We start from the raw sequence: 18,720 nt of genomic DNA, 5'->3' as shown, positions 1-18,720 counted from the left end.
AATCAAATCAAATGTTATTTAAGGGTTAATGTAATCTGCTATTAAATACTGTGTCTGTGTGTATTGGAGAAACTTGGAGGGTTTTCATTGAGCCTCTCCACTCCACTCTGCCCTTAACACTCCCTGGGCACGCTCCTTTATTTGTCCAGTTAGCTGCTTAGGCTTGGTTAGTCACTACTACCTACAGCGCTGTTAGCGTTTATTTATTTACTGTTTTGAACTGTTTTATTTATCTTGATAGAGCAGATGTCACCTAGTAAAGACACTAAAAACTCTCAACGACTATTTCATCTTTTGCTGCTTTAGGGAAATGGTCAGATAATGGTTTTGATGGTGTGTTAAAATGAATTATTTATCTAAAGCCATTATTTTTGTTCCTTGGGAATTGGACACTTAGCATAGAAATACGTAGTACAGAGAGTGATTTAGGAGGGTTAATGCCATTCATTTATTTCAGCACTGTCACATATTCCAAAGCCTTTACCCTCTTAGGATTCAACTAATGACCTACTTCAGGCCAGGATTCCAGACAAGGGGACCCTCATTACATAAGCATGACATACTGCAGCACCTTGGAAAATGTATCAACATGTTCCCCTAATTAACACAAACTGTAATGTCACTTCATAAAGCCAGGTCTGAAGCAATGCTTATGCAAGTATCATGAAGGCCTAATGCGTGGGCTTCATCCTTCATCCTAAGAAGATGTTCATTTCCAATGCATGATTTAAATTTCAATAAATAATCCTCAAAGCCGTACAAATCTAAATGACAGTGTTCAAATAAAAGATTGGAATGGCAGCAGCAGCAGCAGATAATTCTACTTTGTCATAGCATACATATGCAGTGGTTGGACTACTACATTACAAGAGAAAATGTACTTATGGCTGAATGTACAGGCCAGATACTGGGTTAGTGTCCATTACAATATCATAATCATCAAAAATAAATGGATCTTGAACAAGTGAGTGGAAAAACAGAAAATAGCTTAGAGGGTACAGGAATAAATACAGCTTTTTAATGCATAATAATATGTCATTATACTTGTATGTATGGCATGTCTTAATATATATTATTATGTATGCGGATAGCTGTTATTCCTGTTTGGTACATGTGCTGATCTGGAGCAGTTGCACGGTCAGTCCTATACACTCATTAACCAAGATTTGAAGGGGCTTCAAAATCTCCCTAAATGACAGATACTATTTTATGATCAAGAAGTATGATGCCAAGTGATACAAAACAGTGATACAATACAGAAGCTGATCCAAATATGATGCTTTACCCAATAGCAGGATATGTGATAGCATAAGACAGCCTATCATTGTGATTCTAATCCAATTGAATTGATCATACAGAGGTTTGTAAGACTGTAGCATGACAAATTGACTGTATATAGTAGTTATCGTTTAGGGGAAAGTGTGCCTCCCAGGATACCCTGAGTCTTCAAAACATTTTATCCTGTGTTTCAGGAGTATCTATAACCAGTGGGTTGTCAGCTTGTGTTGTTTATCATTTTACCCTCAGTAAGTACTTGTAGGTCATTGATTGTTGTTGTCAGTGGATCGTTGACTGGTGCTGTCAGTTGGTCATTGATCTATGGTGTGAAGCAGGAGATCTGTTGATGGTTTATTCTGTCCTGTCCAGTCTCTGAGTGGTACAGTATTCCCCTACAGGGCCATGGTATCGGCTCTCCACCTGTCCTCCACAGGGACTTCCAGGGGTGGCCTTCTCTCTATGGTGGGGCCCGGCCCAGGCAGGGTGAGGTCGCTGGGGCTATAGGGGCAGGCGGATATGCATTGCCGAGCTGTTGGGCCGGGCAGCCAGGATGTAGATGGCACTCTCCCTCAGGAAGTCATCCCAGCTCACTGGTCTGGTGATGGGAACAGAGAGGAGGTTAGGGAGCCATATCCTCTAAACTGAGATCGACTAAGGACAGACACACACACACACACTCAAGCACGCATACAGGCCTGCAAACACATAATTATATTTATTACATACCTGTCATCTTTCTGAGTGCTTCTCTCACTGCTGGAGCTGGCTGGGCTGCTGTCAGATATGGGGCCAACATGGCTAATACTGCAGCAGGAAAAGCACACACACATAAGCAATTTGTTTAATCTGTAAAGAGGTCAGGTAGATATCTAATGCAAAAGCACATTGAAAATATCTCAGTGGGTTATTGAGACCAAATGGCTTTCTTCCAGACCACAGCCCAACTCATGAATTATTAAAGATAGAGGAAGATTCAGGCTCACGGTTTGCTCTGCATGTAAACCTCTTCTATGAAAGATTAATACTTGAACACTTTTATCCTCAGTCTTGTTGCACTCTCTGGCTTAATATTATGTATATATTATACACTGTGAGTAACCTCTATGTAAAAGCTGTAAAACACAGCAGACAGAGCATGTTGTTGTCTTGTCTGACCTAAGAGGGGAATTAGAATGCATGCTCGGTCCTTGGCGTAGGGACCAGACCCTTTCACATCCACTTGGCCCCCTGTGTCCTCTTAAAGCTGACGAGGGAAGCCTGCTAGAGCTTCTCACAGGAGAACAAAAGTTTGCCTTTTGACCCCTCTAATGAGAGGACTGGATATTTCTTATCCACAGCTCAAACCAACAGGGAATCATCATATGAAGGGCTCTTTGTGTATAAGCTAGACATCTCAATTGTTCTTGGGCTTTTATAGATCCCACCTGTAGTGTTTGCTCTATGATTCCAGTATTCCTCAGATGGACTTTATCCTGGCCTTGGTGAGAGGGTGAGTGAAATTATGGGTGGAATGTCAAAAAGGAATAGGTCGTGTGAGATTACTTGTGGATTGAGGGCTTGGAGACGCTAAAGAGAAGAAAAAATACTGATAACCCATGCAGTGCTTTGTCACTTACCCACAATTCACAGGAGAACACAATCCAATGAGTCTGAAGGATGGGACATAAGGTGATAAGGTGGATAGAATGGTATGACATGACATATAACAATGAAGGAGGTCAGTACAGGGTAGTCCATTCACACAGTCACACGCACACACACACACTGACTCAATTAGTGAATGATTGTGAATGAATCAGTACCCGAGAGAAAGTCTCCAATCACAGACAGTGCAATTATCCACACTCAGATGAGAAGCGGTGAGATGAAGAGAGGTGAGTGATAGAAATAAACCTAGCTAAAGTCAATTGTTCCATTCAGCTTAGAGCAGCCAAGAACTAATGGAGTCAATGGGACTCCAAGATCTGGGTCTGACACCAATGATAAACATATATATTCTACTCAAGGAGGGCTCACTGTTTAATGAATTAGAATCAACTTTGTGCAGGTTGGCATTTATTGTCATGAATCTTGTTCTGGAGGCAGCTCTGCAGAGTGGTCACTAGCTAGCACAGCCACAAAGTCATACAAATCTGATCTTAACCTTAACCCTAACATTAACCACACTGCTAACCCTAATGCCTAACCCTAACCTTAAACTAATACCAAACACTCAGTTCTGCCTCCAGGGCAAGAATCATGACAGTTTGGCGTATGCATGACTTTCTCCATCAGAATTGTCATCAAACACTCTATTTCAATGATTTATTTATTTTATTTTCCCTAACCTGCATGCAAAGCAGAAATGTTCATTCATCGGCTGCAACAGGGGAAATGAAACTGATGAAACCCCAGTAGTAAGCTTTAGTTCACACCTCTCAGGCACAGTGAATGACGTTTCGGCATCTCACGCCACGTTAAATTAAACATCTCTTTGTTAAGTGTTATTAGTTCTAGGGTATGAAGCGGATTAAAGAGGCTTGAGGATTTTTTCACATTACCTTGTACTGATTGAGTTCTATTTTCCCCTTGAGTAGAAGCACCTGACTGTGAGTCTGTGACAGATATTTAATTAACTTCTCAACCTCATATCCTGTGGATGGATGGTTATGGACTCAACAGCGTTGTGCTCACCTCACATTGCAGGACTGGGACTCCTTGCTGAGCTTCTGAAACCAGGACTGCTGGGCCCAGCGGGTCTCTGCTCCCGTGACCACACTGTCTTTATCCAGGTCCAAACCCATGAACACTGACCGCACATGGTCCCGCTCCTTAGCACTCAACAGCCGCACCAAGGAGTTCTGGGAACAAAGGCATCCAGTGGATGAGAGTTTGTGTGTGTGTGTGTGTGCGTTGGAGTGTGTGTATGCGTTTGTATGTGTCTATATGCACATGTGTGTCAATGTGTAACACACCACACTTGAATGCCACAGGTTTAGTGGGTTCTGATGGGTTCTGGTACCTCTGTGCGGAACTTCTTGAGCACTCCCAGGGACTCGTGGTATAGGAAGTCAGACCACTCGATCTGGCCCCTCTTCTCCGGGTCCAGGGCAGCGAACTGGGCCAACACCTCCTCCTCCTGCTCATCAGAGAGGTCCTTCTCAAACAGTTGCTTCGACACAAAGTGGCGGTACTGCAGCAGCTCATCTGACACCAGGCACGACTCTAAACAGCAAGAGCAGTTCATCACAACACCCACAAATTAATCTCCACAAGCAGTGATCCAGATGCAATTAGTTTATGATTATTATTAATTTCATTTATACCACACATTGTGATGGAAACCAGGCTGAAACAGTGTGTGCAGTTTTACAGAAACCTGTAACAGACAATTGCTAACAAATACCTACAGTAACGAGTAGTTACAGAGACATATTGATTAGTTACTATGAACCTGTTGTCATGATGTTGCCCTGTTGGGTGAGGTTTATGACCCCCCCCCATAAATACCTTTCCCCCTTTTCTCTCCACTCTACAGAATGGACTCTTGGAAAGGCCTTTGTTAACATAGAGAGAGTATGGTAACATCAACAAGTTGGGGAATGGAACAATATTTCTGTAATCGAACCAGTGGTACTTAAAGAATATGATGTCAGATCAGTTGTTGTCTGGGACATTATTACTGATGACAGGACAACATAAATTCTATCTTGAAAAGTCTACACATTCTAGTTATCAGATTCACATGGAATTGTTTTGCAATTTAAATGTTTAAATATGAAACTATTTGTGAAAAGATTAAATTAAATTTAAGCCTTCTAAATGAGAGAATTGTTTTCATAAGTAAACTATGCTCACTCAGTGGCCACGCCCAAGTGAACAGACATTGGTTGGAGAGGGATGAAACACACCCTTCTCTTCTCCAGTATAAAAGCCGCCGTGACCCAATTCACGTCAGACTAAGAAAACCCCAGTGTGAGCTGGGGTTGCGAATGGTTGAATATCCACTCTACATAACAAAATTTACATCGCGTGGATGTGATGATCACCACGCTGGAAGGATGAATTTCTACTAGACCAGTCAGAATACAGCGCAAGCTGATTATGGTAATTTGGTATGAACTTTAAACTCTTATTTACTAAAGAAGTGATACATCCTAGACATTGAGTTATCAGCTGCAGCTGTAAATGTACGTGGCCTAGGAAAAGACAGATAATCTCCTGAGAACAACAGGGTACTTCAACGTATCCGCTCTACAACACTATGACCAGAAAGATTCTTCAAGGGACAATGGCGATCTCTGCTGGGCAAACCAGTCTTCCATCTTCAACCCATCTAACGAAGCGCAGCTCAGAGTAAATATAATCATGCATTTTCCTTTTCCGAAAGGGTGGTAATTAGAAAGCATAAGATTCTGTATTTATGGTAGCATAGCTTCTCAAGGTCTGATAGAGACCCAATCCCCTTTGTCCCTCAGTCTTCCCGCTCTTTCATTCAAACCCAACCCCCTTTCTTTGTGTAACCAGCTGTCATATCGGTTTCGTCCGCTAGGGACTTTTTCTTTTATGACATGATTAGCAATCGATGTATGATCTATCCTGTGTATATGTAATTCTATGTGATTATTTAGGTATTTAGTAAATAAATAATGAAGCCAATTTTTGTCTTGCTGATTCAACTTGTTAGCCAGGGTTCGTGCCGATAAACAAGAATTTTACGACGTTCAGATGAGACTGAATAAGGTGATGATTAATAATTAACTGCTATTGATATAAAATATCTTCAGATCTTTAAGAGTTTATTCGGGAAGACAGCTGCTTTATAAACACTCTTCCGTGGTGCCCCTGGTTATTAACGAGTTAATTGTTGCATAGTTTAATTCGATTACGTAATCAATCAAACATTTGGTAATCGATTTGATAAAATAGCCTGTCATATAATTTAATCAGTCAGAGACATGACACTGTGCATTACAAAAACAAAGAGCTTTTGGCACCATTTTGTTCTCAGCAACCTTTTGCTTATGTGCTTAGAGGGTTGGCTCAGAGATGCTTGAAGTGAATGAGAACAACCTGTATACACAATGTACTGGGGGTATTGATCAATTAACCACTGTCTACATTGCTATACCCAATAAAGCCTACTTGTACCAGATAATGCAGATCTGTCGGCTGTGTATTGTTTTCTAGAGGTGCAGCAGAAGCACGATGACATTATGACTGACCAGGGATGATCTTGCACTGCTTGAAGGTTTCCATCAGGCTGTACATCTCCTCTTCAGTCAGGAGCAGGTTCACGTTGTCCTATGGGAGAAAGGGGCGAAGGTCACTGTTAATTGGGAGAGATCTGATACAAACTCAAGTCTGAAGCTAATTAAGTACAAAGCGGGGCAGCACAAAGTGTGCCCCGCTGCCCTCATATGTGCTATTATGGAGCATACCCTAATTGATTCATGTGCTGTGTGTCTAAATTCAGTTCAGCGTGCATCAGAAATTATCCAGAATGCCTTGGTGTGCTTATTATGCAGTTTCTCAGAAGCTATTTTTATAGACAAGTGTGTCAAGTGTGTACTAGATGGTTTGGAATAAACGACCATGGTAATAGGAAAATGTAAGCCTAGCAGCCATTTTACTACCCTCCTTGGCGAGGGTGCAGTTCAGGTCGAACACACATTAAACCTTCTATTAAGTGAATTATCTGCAGCAGGTGTGTGGGGGATGCTAAGTCTCTCTACGCTGTCTATCTCTGATGAGCAGGTTGAGAGGATGGAGTTGGAGGATGAGAATGACAGACGGTAATAATTGGGGTGGATAATTGGCCATGATATGTGAAATCTCTGGATAGCCCAGGGTTATGGAAATCAGACCGTTTGATTTCCAGTAGCATCACCTTCGAAAATGTATTTTGATTAAAGATTTTATACACTAATATGGAGCTCAAAACAGGATATGAGTCCAAAACTAGGGCTTTGTGTGTGCTCTTTGCATTCTTGCTAACCCCTTTAAGGAATCAAATAAACAATATTTCCAGGAAAGACAGGCGTATCCCTTAAATTGTTTATTCATCACATGTATGCTAAAGAGTCCAAACTCTGCCTGCCAGATATCATAAAATAAACTCTTCCTACGTGCCACTGATTTGGAACTGTGGTGCTGGGGTGTCAGAACAGGAGCACACCAGAAGAGGAGGGGGTGCAGGAGTGGTGAATCAAATCTGGGGGCTGCTGAAAATGGCCTGCTGGGTGACATTTGTACTTTTCCAGGATTTGCGTAAAGACACTGCGTTCAATACGGGTCTACAAATAATCCCATAAATGTGAGTGCATTGATCAGTTGTGTACCATAGTCACTCACTCTCACTCGATATCCACAGTGCTCAATCTCCTCAGCACGGGGAAACTGCTGACTTTATGTTTAAAAGAGAGAAAGCTTTTCTGTATATGTACGTAGTGGGATGTGTAGAACTGGGTGTCTAGTTAAACACCTCAAGCCACTTTCTTGGTTTGTGTTTGTGTATTCTCTGGCAGGTTTGTTATTAAACTATTGCTCAAGATCAGTTCATGGTGAAATAAAATCCCATTTGAAATCCTCAGAGAGCATAACTAATCATAAGTGTCAACAATAAAAATCAATTGTATGACGCGCACTAGATGTTTCCGATTTATATTTTAATCTCCCGAGTAATGTTTTTTTTAATGTATTTGTTCATCCACAATCCAAACAAGTTGAAATACAATAGGTTACTCTATCCTGAGCACTAGGGGGGAGTTATAAATTATTTTAAATTATTAAAAGCAGTTAATTATTATGTTGCAACAACAATAAAATAATAGGGACACGAGGGTGACTTTTTGGTCCCCTCGATAGTGGAAAAGTCTAGTCAGTGGTGACGGCAGCACCAGCTCTCACCACCTCAGGCAAATCCCCAAGCCCCATGACTGTGGATGAGAGGAGATGTGAGAATGACACAACACCAAAGCTGTGAAATTACATTTCAAAGGGGACATAGCTAGACATTTGGATGACTTTCCCAGGCGATAAAATAAATAGTGTTTGTTTCTGAAGCTTCAATGACAGTTCTTAGAGCTCAACTCTTCATAGACGAAAAGGTGTATTTTTCTCACTGTCACTTTCATCTTCTTCCACTATCACGCTTCTCTTCACTTTCTCCCTCACACCCATACTGATTGTGGGCCAGCGAGGAACAAGTCAATTGGCCCTATCAATGTCCCTTCTCAAACTGTCTAAAAATTGCCTCTTTTGTACTCATCAAAGTCTCTCAATCAGCTTCAACACTCACAGTCCGCAAAAATACAGAGGTAGGATCCTAATTTGAGCCAGTTCGCTACAGCAGGAAAATAATCCGTCAGCAACAGGAAATGTTAATTATTATGTGGATTATAATTATTGGACATTTTTTTGTAGGATTTTATTACATTTTGCGTAAGGGACAATCAAGTCTGAAATTTCAAAGTGGAAATTACAAACTTCAGAAGGCTTTTTTAATTCTCAAATACACTACAAGTAAATTCTCCTGCAACAGACGGATCAAATTAATATCCTACATTTGTAAGATAAGCCCTCTACTTTAGTCTGAAGAGCACTTTAGGAAATGCACCCTTATGCCGTCTGTACTTTAATTTTACCATATTGCACATTGCTTCTCCAAAGATTAGTGGAGTGTCCTTCATGTTGAAGACAAGCTATTTAATTCATTATGAGATTAACAATCTTGGCACACATTCAACATTGCCTCCAAATGATGTATTACTGGCTTTTTATAAACATACACTTGGGAAAGAGGATCTGGCTGGAAGTATCATAAGAGAATACACTTATATACAGATGTGTGTGTGGGTGCAAGGTGTGTTCAGGTTCATAAAGTGTGTATTGTTCATAGTTGTGTCTGTTATAGTAACAATAGTGGGTATGCATCATACATAGGTGAAATAGCAGTCTTTGTGGAGTGTGGTTGGTCTTTGTGAATAGCCAATAGGAGGTGATTATTGACTGAGTGACTGACGCAGTAGTAGCAGCTCCAGCCTGTCGCGGTGTGAGCTGTCTCCCTCATCTCCTGCAGGAGTTCGGTGCGCAGGTAGCCCATTTCACTCAGACAGCCATCATGGAAGACCCGTGTGCAGGTCCTGCAGGGAAACAGGTTGTCGGCCGTCCACACCTCACACACCTCACACATCTCATCGTTCACCGGCTGGGGAAAAGGCAAATCAGGTCATTGGGTTAAAGACCATACTCCTAATGCATGAGGTGGGGGTTGAATCCTACGTAGGAGACTTGTCAGTTGTGTTCCAAATCCACTAGCTGAAAGATCCATCTACTGTATATGTCTGAGAATCATATGAAGTCACTGACTTATCCAAATGACTAAGCAGTATAGGCTGAAAAGAGGATTTTGACCCTATAACGGTAAATTAATATCTACTTCACCAGAGAAAGATGAACTCATGAATACCATTTTTATGTCTCTGAGTGCAGTGTGAAGAAAGTTGCTAACTAGCGCTAGCATGCTAGCAGATAAGACTTCCATAGACTTCCAGTCACTGCGCAAAAGCTAGTTAGCATTGGCTCGCGAAACTACCTCTAACTTCCTTCATATTAGACACAGAGACATACAAATGGTATCCACAAGTTCATCTAACTCTGGGAAAGTAGATAAAGGGTTTCATTGCCCAAATCCCAAAGCATTCATTTAACATATTTTCATAATCAAACTTTCATACCTACTCCATTAAGCTTCTCCATTAGGGTTTAAATATAGAAATAATCCCATGACACACCTCTCTCTCACAAAGACTGTCAGAAAGACCAGCTTTGAATCACATCACCATGTTGAAGGCTAGCTGTTCTCTCCTGAATGTTACAGTCTAGACAGGTTATTGGATTGATCAAACAGCGAATGCAAAGAATGTTGTGTCAATACCGCCATACACTCAAACAAATTTGATTCAAGTTTAGAATCAAAGCTTAGAGAGCACTGTTTTATTTCATAGTAATTTAAGTATAATTTTAGAGTCATCAGTTTAGTGTCTCTCTTTCAGGTGATTTCAGGTCCATCCCTCAGGACTCCATTCACAGGCAGAAGACGTTTGACTGTCTACACAGTCAAAATTATTATAGTGGGAACTTATACCATAGCGCAGTCAGTCAGTCTCTAATACTGCTTTGACCTCAGGATGAAAAATGTTACTATCGTCACAGTCTTCTGGACTGACCTTGTCAAACCTGGTCCCTTACAGGTGACTATAGCCAGAAGGAATCATACCTCCCCCATACTCAACACTCAAACCTATTCCTAGAGACATAGTGGTCTATACTCTCATCACATTATGAAACAGATGTAACTCAACAATAGTTTCTAGCTATCTTGTCTGGTATCATTATGTGTGAGTCATCCTGTGTGAGGATTCTGACTACAGTTATCTGTAGAGAGCCTGATAGGAAAGGAGAAGTTTCTCTATTGATTTTACCCAATCATGAAGGAGGCTGAAATTGCCTGCCAATATCATCATTATGTCTGGTTCCACCAAGACTTTGAGTACTTCCTTGATGACTAATCTACGAAAAATACAGCACTGCTAATTTTCCTCTCTTATGTGAAGTATCCTACAGCTCCAAACATGAACAATTTAATTTAGGGCTGATATCTATTATCTATTATCTTTTGTAACAAGTGTTATGTTAATCTTAATAACTACAGCGACTGAAAGGCTGCAACACTTAACAAAGAGCTGCAGTTAGTTTCAGGATGTGTGGCAAGGATTAAGATAGCCCTAAATATTTCAAAAACTAAAAGCATTGTATTTGGGACAAATCGTTCACTAAACCCTAAACCTCAACTAAATCTTGTAATGAACAATGTGGAAATTGAACAAGTTGAGGTGACTAAACTGCTTGGAGTAAAGCTGGATTGTAAACTGTCAAGCATATATATTGGTCAAAACATATTGATACAAGAGTAACTAAGATGGGGAGAAGTCAATTATCAACAAGGCAGGTCCTACAGGTCCTAGTTTTGTTGCACCTGGACTACTGTTCAGTTGTGTGGTCAGGTGCCACAAAGAGGGACTTAGGAAAATTGCATTTGGCTCAGAATAGGGCAGCACGGCTAGCACTTAAATGTACAAGGAGAGACAAAATTAATGATATGCATGTCAATCTGTATTGGCTCAAAGTGGAGGAGTGTAACGCCCTGGCAATAGAGAGGTTTTTTTTGTTATCTATTTTGGTTAGGCCATGGTGTTACATGGGTGGGCGTTCTATGTTTATTTTTCTATGTTGGTTTGTTTCTTTGGTTGGCCGTGTGTGGCTCCCAATCAGGAACAGCTGTAGTTCGTTGTTGCTGATTGGGAGTCATACATAGGCAGCCTGTTTTTCCTTTGGGGTTTGTGGGTGATTGTTTTCTGTTTAGAGTATTTCCTGACAGGACTGTTTTGCTGTCGTCTTTTGTTTATTTTTGTAGTGTTCTCTTTTTCAATTAAATTTCAAGATGAACACACATCCTCCGCTGCACCTTGGTTTCATTACTACGACAGCCGTTACAAGGAGAGATTGACTTCATCACTACTTGTTTTTGTAAGAAGTGTTGACATGCTGAATGCACCGAGGTGTCTGTTTAAACTACTAGCACACAGATCGGACACACATGCATACCCCACAAGACATGCCACCAGAGGTCTCTTCACAGTCCCCAAGTCCAGAACAGACTATGGGAGGCGCACAGTACTACATAGAGCCATGACTACATGGAACTCTATTCCACATCAGGTAACTGATGCAGTCAGTAGATAAAAATATAACTTATGGAACAGCATGGACTGTGAAGAGACACACAAAGGTACAGACACACGCATACGCACACAAGCGCTAGCACACACACTCTACACACACGCACATTGTAATATTGTTGTAAGGTGGTATTATACATTTTGTATTGTAGATATGTAGTGGTGTAATAATGTTATATGATGTACTGTTTTATATTTTGTTTAATATGTAATGTAAGGGCCTTAATGTGTTTGGAACTCAGGAAGAGTAGCTGCTGCCTTGGCAACAGCAAATGGGGATCCTTAATAAATACAAATACAAATAACAATATTCTGTTGCTGCTACAGTATGGCCATCCGTTTCAGTAACGTCTTAATCTTAATGTTTTGTCTGCTCCTCTCTAGTCTGTCCCTGCAGCTGTAACATATTATTCCTCATTACTGAAAATAGTCCACTCTGTTCTACTTTTTGTTTCTGGTGAGCACCATTAGAGTGATTTAAAGCATAAAAACAATCCCAATCCTCTCTTGAGAGTCCTATTATAAAAGTCTGCTCTTCCTAATAGCCACAAGCAGCTAATTGGTCATCTGGTCCAGTCCTGAACCGCGCCCCCGTCTCTGACCACTTCAGGACCCCTATTAGTCATGGTGACCCTGGGATGTGAGGCAGAGGCCAAGGCCTCCTCACTGAGACAGCCTGAGCACCTGCCCACACAACAGCATTCTCTCTATGAAGAGCACTTAGACGCCAACACAAAGGCTCTACCGTAGAGTAGAGGGAAAATAGCTGGTGTGACAAAAGCATACATCTTTTTTCAAACACACATTATCTCACCTATGGGTGGAAATGCTAAAGACTCAGCATACTTAACAGATATTTAGGTCTCTTTTCAGTCTAAACATCCTAACTCAACTGGATTTCACGGAGATAAGTCTGCTGTTGCCATGGTAATTCCTTCTCACACATATCTTAAAAATTCAGGGGTTTAAAGAACAAAGTAAACCCTTTATTGTAATGTATCCCACACTATCTTACCTGCTCTCTCTGTCCCAGTGCTACCTCCATAGGCTGGTCAACGTTGGCATCTCTCTTGGGACGTACAAAGGCAGGTGGGGTGAGCTGATGGCCGGTCTTGTCCAGATCCTCAGGCTCCACCCCCTTCCCGTCCCGTAACCTATTCCAGGCCTCCTGGTTGACCTTACACTCGTCCCTGGTGGGGGCCGGAGTTGCAGCCTGCTGGGAGGTCCCTGAGGGCCCCGCTTTGCTGTCTGCCTCTCTGTGCTCTGCCTCCTCCTTCTCCTCCAGGTTGGGTGGTGGCGAGGCTTCAGTCGGCCCCTCTCTTTCCTCTTTGGATCCTTCCCCCTGGTTTGTTGTGGATGGGGCGCGTTCCTTTACCCCTTGCTGAAAGGCAGAGATGACCGAGGTGCATTTCTGCACCTTCTCCACCTGATGCTTCTTAGACATGAGCACTCCCATGACTTCGTAGAAAGAGAGAAAGAGAGAGAGAGAGAGAGAGAGAGAGAGATGGGTACTCGTTACTGTGTGTATGGCATACATTTTGTTTGAGAGATATGGCTACTTGGACTTGCCATTTTATCAAGAGTTAAGATTAAAGTGATATGTTGACCAACTTTGTGTGTGTGCGTGTGCATAATGGTTCCATTCTCAGGTACAGTTACACATCCCACTGGGCACACACTGGTTGAACCAACGTTGTTTCCATGTCATTTCAACATGGACTAGACGTTGAATTGACGTCTGTGCCTAGTGGGATCATGATCTATCACCAGACTGAGCTCAGCCATTCCTGGTCCTGGATTGCCGCCATTAATGCTCATCAATCACATGAAACTACTTTAGATAGATAGCATTAAACATAAATTAACAAATAAAATGAATGGGAAGAGTAGAACAAAACACAGTAATTCAGTGGCTCCTGTAACAAACAAAGAACTACTTTCGCTTATTCCACTCGGCTCATTCGAGACCATGAATTCCGTTATTGAATAGGGGGCTGTTGGGGATTCAAGTTGATTACACGGTACTTAGAGGACACGTGTCGCGATCTGAAATGCAATCTCATCCAGCCACGCTCCAGATAAGTGGTTGTGTGAAATCCAATCCCATTCATCTAGAGTACCATCAGAGTGCTTCCCTGCCTCTGTCCTTTCCTCTCTTTCTCAGTTAGCTCTAATATGACTACAGTTTTGAGGCTTCTGTGCATGGCCTTCTTGGTATATTATTGAATCTTGCTCAATGACAGGATTTGGAGGATAGGACACTCTTCCCAAACACCCATCGGCCTTTACTGGTACAACCTATTTCTGTGGACCTCCTGTAACTAGCAGCAGACAGATGGACGGGTGGACAGTCAGACTGACAGACAGGGAGCAGGGGGACATAGTGTGAACACAAGCTCATCAAAGTCTTTTGAGTGCCAGGAGGAGATGATTATGCTGCTGGAATTAATCTCAGCCAGTGATGTGTCCATCCTCCTCCAGAGTGTTGAGGTGACGGGGACGGGTGACACATCAGACAGACAGACACAGTAATGAGGCTCGATGATAGACTGTCTAACAGGGCATCCGAGGAGAACCACAGGAAGGCCACAGTCAAGCTCCACTAGAGGCCATCCCTGGCTGACCAGACCTGGCACAAACACACTCCCATCCTGACTACTGCTCACAGAGAGACTGAGCAGTGTAGGAGACCTCACCGTTTTGAGGTTAACTTGTGAATTTTAAACGAGGGCCTTATTTATTGTTCTTCTGTCAAAGCTGACACACCTGGGTCAGTGCTTTGTACACTGATGTAATAAAGGGAATTTAGAAATCTGCCACTGGTTATCTAGCAGGTCTTCTAACCCAAAGCTTTTGCCATGAAACTGTCAAAAATGCAAAACATTTGAACATTATACTTCCCCTCACACTTGACTGGTGTTTTCGTAAGAGTGTCTTACACTACATCTTACCTCAGGAGACACTCAGAATGTGAGAATTCATAGATGTGAAAACTGTATTTATTTACAAACGGGACTAAAGACTTAAAATGTCTGGAGGGTGGAAAACAACCATCTTTTGGCCCACATACTACAACGCAGGCTAAATCCATAGAAATGAGGAGGAGTGCTGTGGTTCCCTCGGGCTGTGTGTTCACTAGCTTCCTACAAGAGCAGCTGCCTGTGCTGCTCTGCACAGAAGGTTGGACCACTCTGAATGATTTAAATGCCCCTGGATAAAAATAAGAAGTAGATGGGGAGGAAAACATGGCCACTCCTTGGGACAGGACTTGATGCATGGCAGGACTTGATGCAATCCCATTCTGAACAAGCTCCACCGCAACAGTCTGGATATTCTCCCACTAGGTCTCAAGATACTGTATGGGCGGAATTCTAGGCACTTTTATGAGCACTTGTATCTTTCATATTGTTGCATATAACAAGACGTGTAAAGCCTATGGTGAACTACGTACATAGTGTAACACAGCAGGAATAATGATGGTGCAGTGTTTTTGGCAGAGCTACAGCAAATAGAATTTGCACAAGCTAAAGAAGAGCACTTTAACATAGAGTGATAAAGTCTGAATGTATTTGTGTTGCCTATAGAAACATTTGAATCAGTTTTATTAGCTTGTCAGCTTTAACAAAGACATCTGGGTTTGCTCTATGAAGCAGAGCACCCAATGATGGGGAACTGGATGGCTGGAGCTCACAGCACTGTCTTGGTGTAATGAAATATTGATACTTTTGGAGGAAGATGGCGCCATGGTGCTCTTTAAATCCCTCTGATCTAGCTCTCGCTCCCAGTAATCCCTTTTGTAGGCCGTCTACACTCCACTGGTCAGACATGATTTATCAGAACGTGACCATGTCTGGCATTGCCAGCCCTGCTCAGAGCCCACTGAAGGGAAGTGATACAATAAACAGTACCATAATTCACCAACACAACACTGTGCACTGGTGAAAGCCAGTCAATTTGATTTGACATTTATTTCGTACGTTTCATGCATAATACCCCCCAAAATACTTGAAGTCCTTGGGTGTAATAGAGAATCTATTTTTGTCCCGCAGGGACGACGTTTTGGCAAAGGCAGAGCGTATGCAAAACAGGACATTAATCTTGGGTTGGAATTAGAATGGGTTGGCTCCTGTGAGCCTTGTAAAACAGTGTATTAGGGGCTGATTAGGACACCTTGGTTGTCCATTAGTATTCCGTCAGACACCTCGTCTGCACAGGTGTCACTGTGGAATGTCATCCACGTTAAGCTCCTACAATAGCAATCTTTTATCCTGCATTATGCAAACTGGTGGATTTAAGAGAATCTGTTTAATCTAGACTGTTTGTACAGGCTTTTCCCAACAGACAGTTTATTATTATAAAGAATAGCTGTAGTTTCTGTAATGAACCCAGTTTGACAGTAGGGGTTAAGGTGCTGGGTCTGACGACAGAGTTGGTTGTCCATGTGACAGTAGTGACATGTTTTTTTTCACAGGTCCATTCTCGGTATGTGCAGATTAGAATCCCAACCAGTCCTCCTTTTCATGCCGGGATTGTGGGGGGAGATTCATTGAATGGGGGCGCCACATAGCATTCCTGTTCATGGGAATGAATCCCATTTAGCCAAGGATCTCATCCATGGACCCGCAGAGCAAAGACCTGGAACTAATTACACTAACGAGTTCACCCAGGCCTTCACCAGTGAGCAGAATTGTAAACACAAATACAAGCACACACAAAACAACCATACACACACAGAAAACAACCACACACGCACAAAACAACCACACGCACACACACAAAACCACCCACACACAAACAAAACAACCACACACACACACACAAAATAACCACACACGCACACACACACACACACACACACACACACACACACACACACACACACACACACACACACACACACACACACACACACACACTCACACACACACTGGTAAACATACACAAAAATGCTTGAGACAAAATCTCCCTGACCTGCTGGGATTCCATATCTCTGGTACACCGAGAACCCAGAAGCGCCTGGAAATGGAGGAATTTAACTCTAAATGCATCCTTAGAGAGGAGTCCCCATGTTGGCATTCACAGGCTGCCAGGCAAACTGAGAGGCTGTGCCAGTGCCAGCCAATACACTGAGGCTGAGAGAAGCTGACAATGGGCACTGTGCGAAAGCCAATACACTGAGGCTGAGAGAAGCTGACAATGGGCACTGTGCGAAAGGCAGGTGATCTGTCACAGGCTGTGGAGCTGGACTCAGTCCAGGGCACTAGGACTCCCCAGGCACTTGGCCTGTGTTTACCCAGAATGGGACACAGAGGCTGTAGTAGTACTGAACCAAAGGTAGGTTGAACCACCCAACGAGAGGTTATAATGCATGACATAATCATGTGTGGCTAGGATCCGCACCCGTCTGAGAGCTGACCTTGATCGCTGCAAAACGGTCTGATGCCAAGCCTACATTACACACCCGCAAATGTGTGTGTTCACCCTGGTAGCACATAAAGAGATGCGAGGAACTTCATGACACTAGATCACTAAATCCCGCCTATGAATGTTCATTTTAAAACACAGCCATCAATCATTGTCTGATAAAGAAAAATTCTATAGCTGCTGCAATAACCCCAGATTCGATTCGAGCCTTGTCATCCTTGATGCATCAATCAAAAAGTCATTGGAAATGCAACCTTGAAACGTTGTGTTATGGAACAATTTTGCTGTTCGTCTCTGTCATATTGAAAATATAAATAAACGGGATTTACCTGAGATAAAATCGGACAACTCTCCACCGTGACTTGAGAATTCCTTTTTTCTTGTGCCTCACGCACGGCTACACAGCATTTCAAGGCTTCGATTGAATGAAAAGTAGGCGATGTGCGGGTTTAGCTTACTCGTGTTTCTTTACCACAATGCATTGAATGGTATTTTATGTATGCGTGACACTCACTCAAATAGCCTCACTTACAGATCTATAGTGCAAATGTGATCAAAATAACCTATAGCACAGGTGATAAGAGTGATACGAGTCCGTCAAAAAGATTGCGTGGACAGCTCCAGTGCTGAAATCTCTTTCTTTTCACTTGCGCGTGTGGAGAGCTACAGGGGAACTCTTTCGAAAATGCAGCCGTATGCACAGAACCGTTACAGCGAGACAGAAGTTGAACCATGAAGCAATGCTATTCACTATTCGGACCCACACTAACAACGAGCCTTGATAGTCAGTCAATTGAAAGTATTGAGGAACTAGATAACTTGCAGGCTACTCAATCTAAAATGTTACCTTCTTGATTGGCCGGGGACCAGATAAAAAAATCCGCTTGTGCCAGAATACACTAATAACCAATAACCTCCCAGAAAGGTTGAAACGTCATATATGGGAGTGTTGAGGCTTTTACAGCCCCACTCAAACCTCTCATGAATCAATATCATCATCTCATGATCATGATGCAATATAGAGATCTAATGGGAGCCTATAGTAACATTTCAGTTCAGGCATCTTCCAAATGCATTGAAAATGATACTTTGATATATTAAATTACAGCCATGCACATTTAAACTGAGAGGTGAGAGAGGCGATTGAAGAATAAATGGGAGTATGGCATATCATCATATCTAATTTGATTTTGCCTGCTTAACTTAACAAACATTGACTTTATAAACATTGACTTTA

The 18,720-nt window shown here is 42.2% G+C and overlaps 1 protein-coding gene across 2 annotated transcripts; it reads right to left on the bottom strand.

Moving 5' to 3' along the window:
- Positions 1-424: 424 nt before the first annotated feature.
- On the bottom strand, positions 425-18,429 carry LOC115204158 (PHD finger protein 24-like). 2 transcript variants are annotated; one of them, XM_029769521.1, is made up of 9 exons: positions 17,813-18,429; positions 13,075-13,517; positions 9,281-9,466; positions 6,483-6,561; positions 4,280-4,482; positions 3,952-4,118; positions 2,895-2,927; positions 2,005-2,082; positions 425-1,873 (listed from the first exon to the last, which is right to left on the bottom strand). In XM_029769521.1, exons 2-9 carry the CDS (start codon positions 13,513-13,515, stop codon positions 1,777-1,779), a joined length of 1,284 nt encoding a protein of 427 aa, XP_029625381.1. In that variant the 5' UTR covers positions 13,516-13,517; positions 17,813-18,429; the 3' UTR covers positions 425-1,776. The 2 variants fall into 2 exon arrangements, with proteins under 2 accessions (XP_029625381.1, XP_029625382.1); XM_029769522.1 differs by lacking the exon at positions 2,895-2,927 and having other exon boundaries at positions 17,813-18,427.
- Positions 18,430-18,720: the final 291 nt, after the last annotated feature.

This window comes from Salmo trutta, chromosome 12, assembly GCF_901001165.1.
Source record: "Salmo trutta chromosome 12, fSalTru1.1, whole genome shotgun sequence".
NCBI classification, from domain to species: Eukaryota; Metazoa; Chordata; class Actinopteri; order Salmoniformes; family Salmonidae; genus Salmo; species Salmo trutta.
The sequence above is the reverse complement of the archived record's forward strand: the minus strand, read 5'-3'. Positions and strand labels throughout refer to the sequence as shown.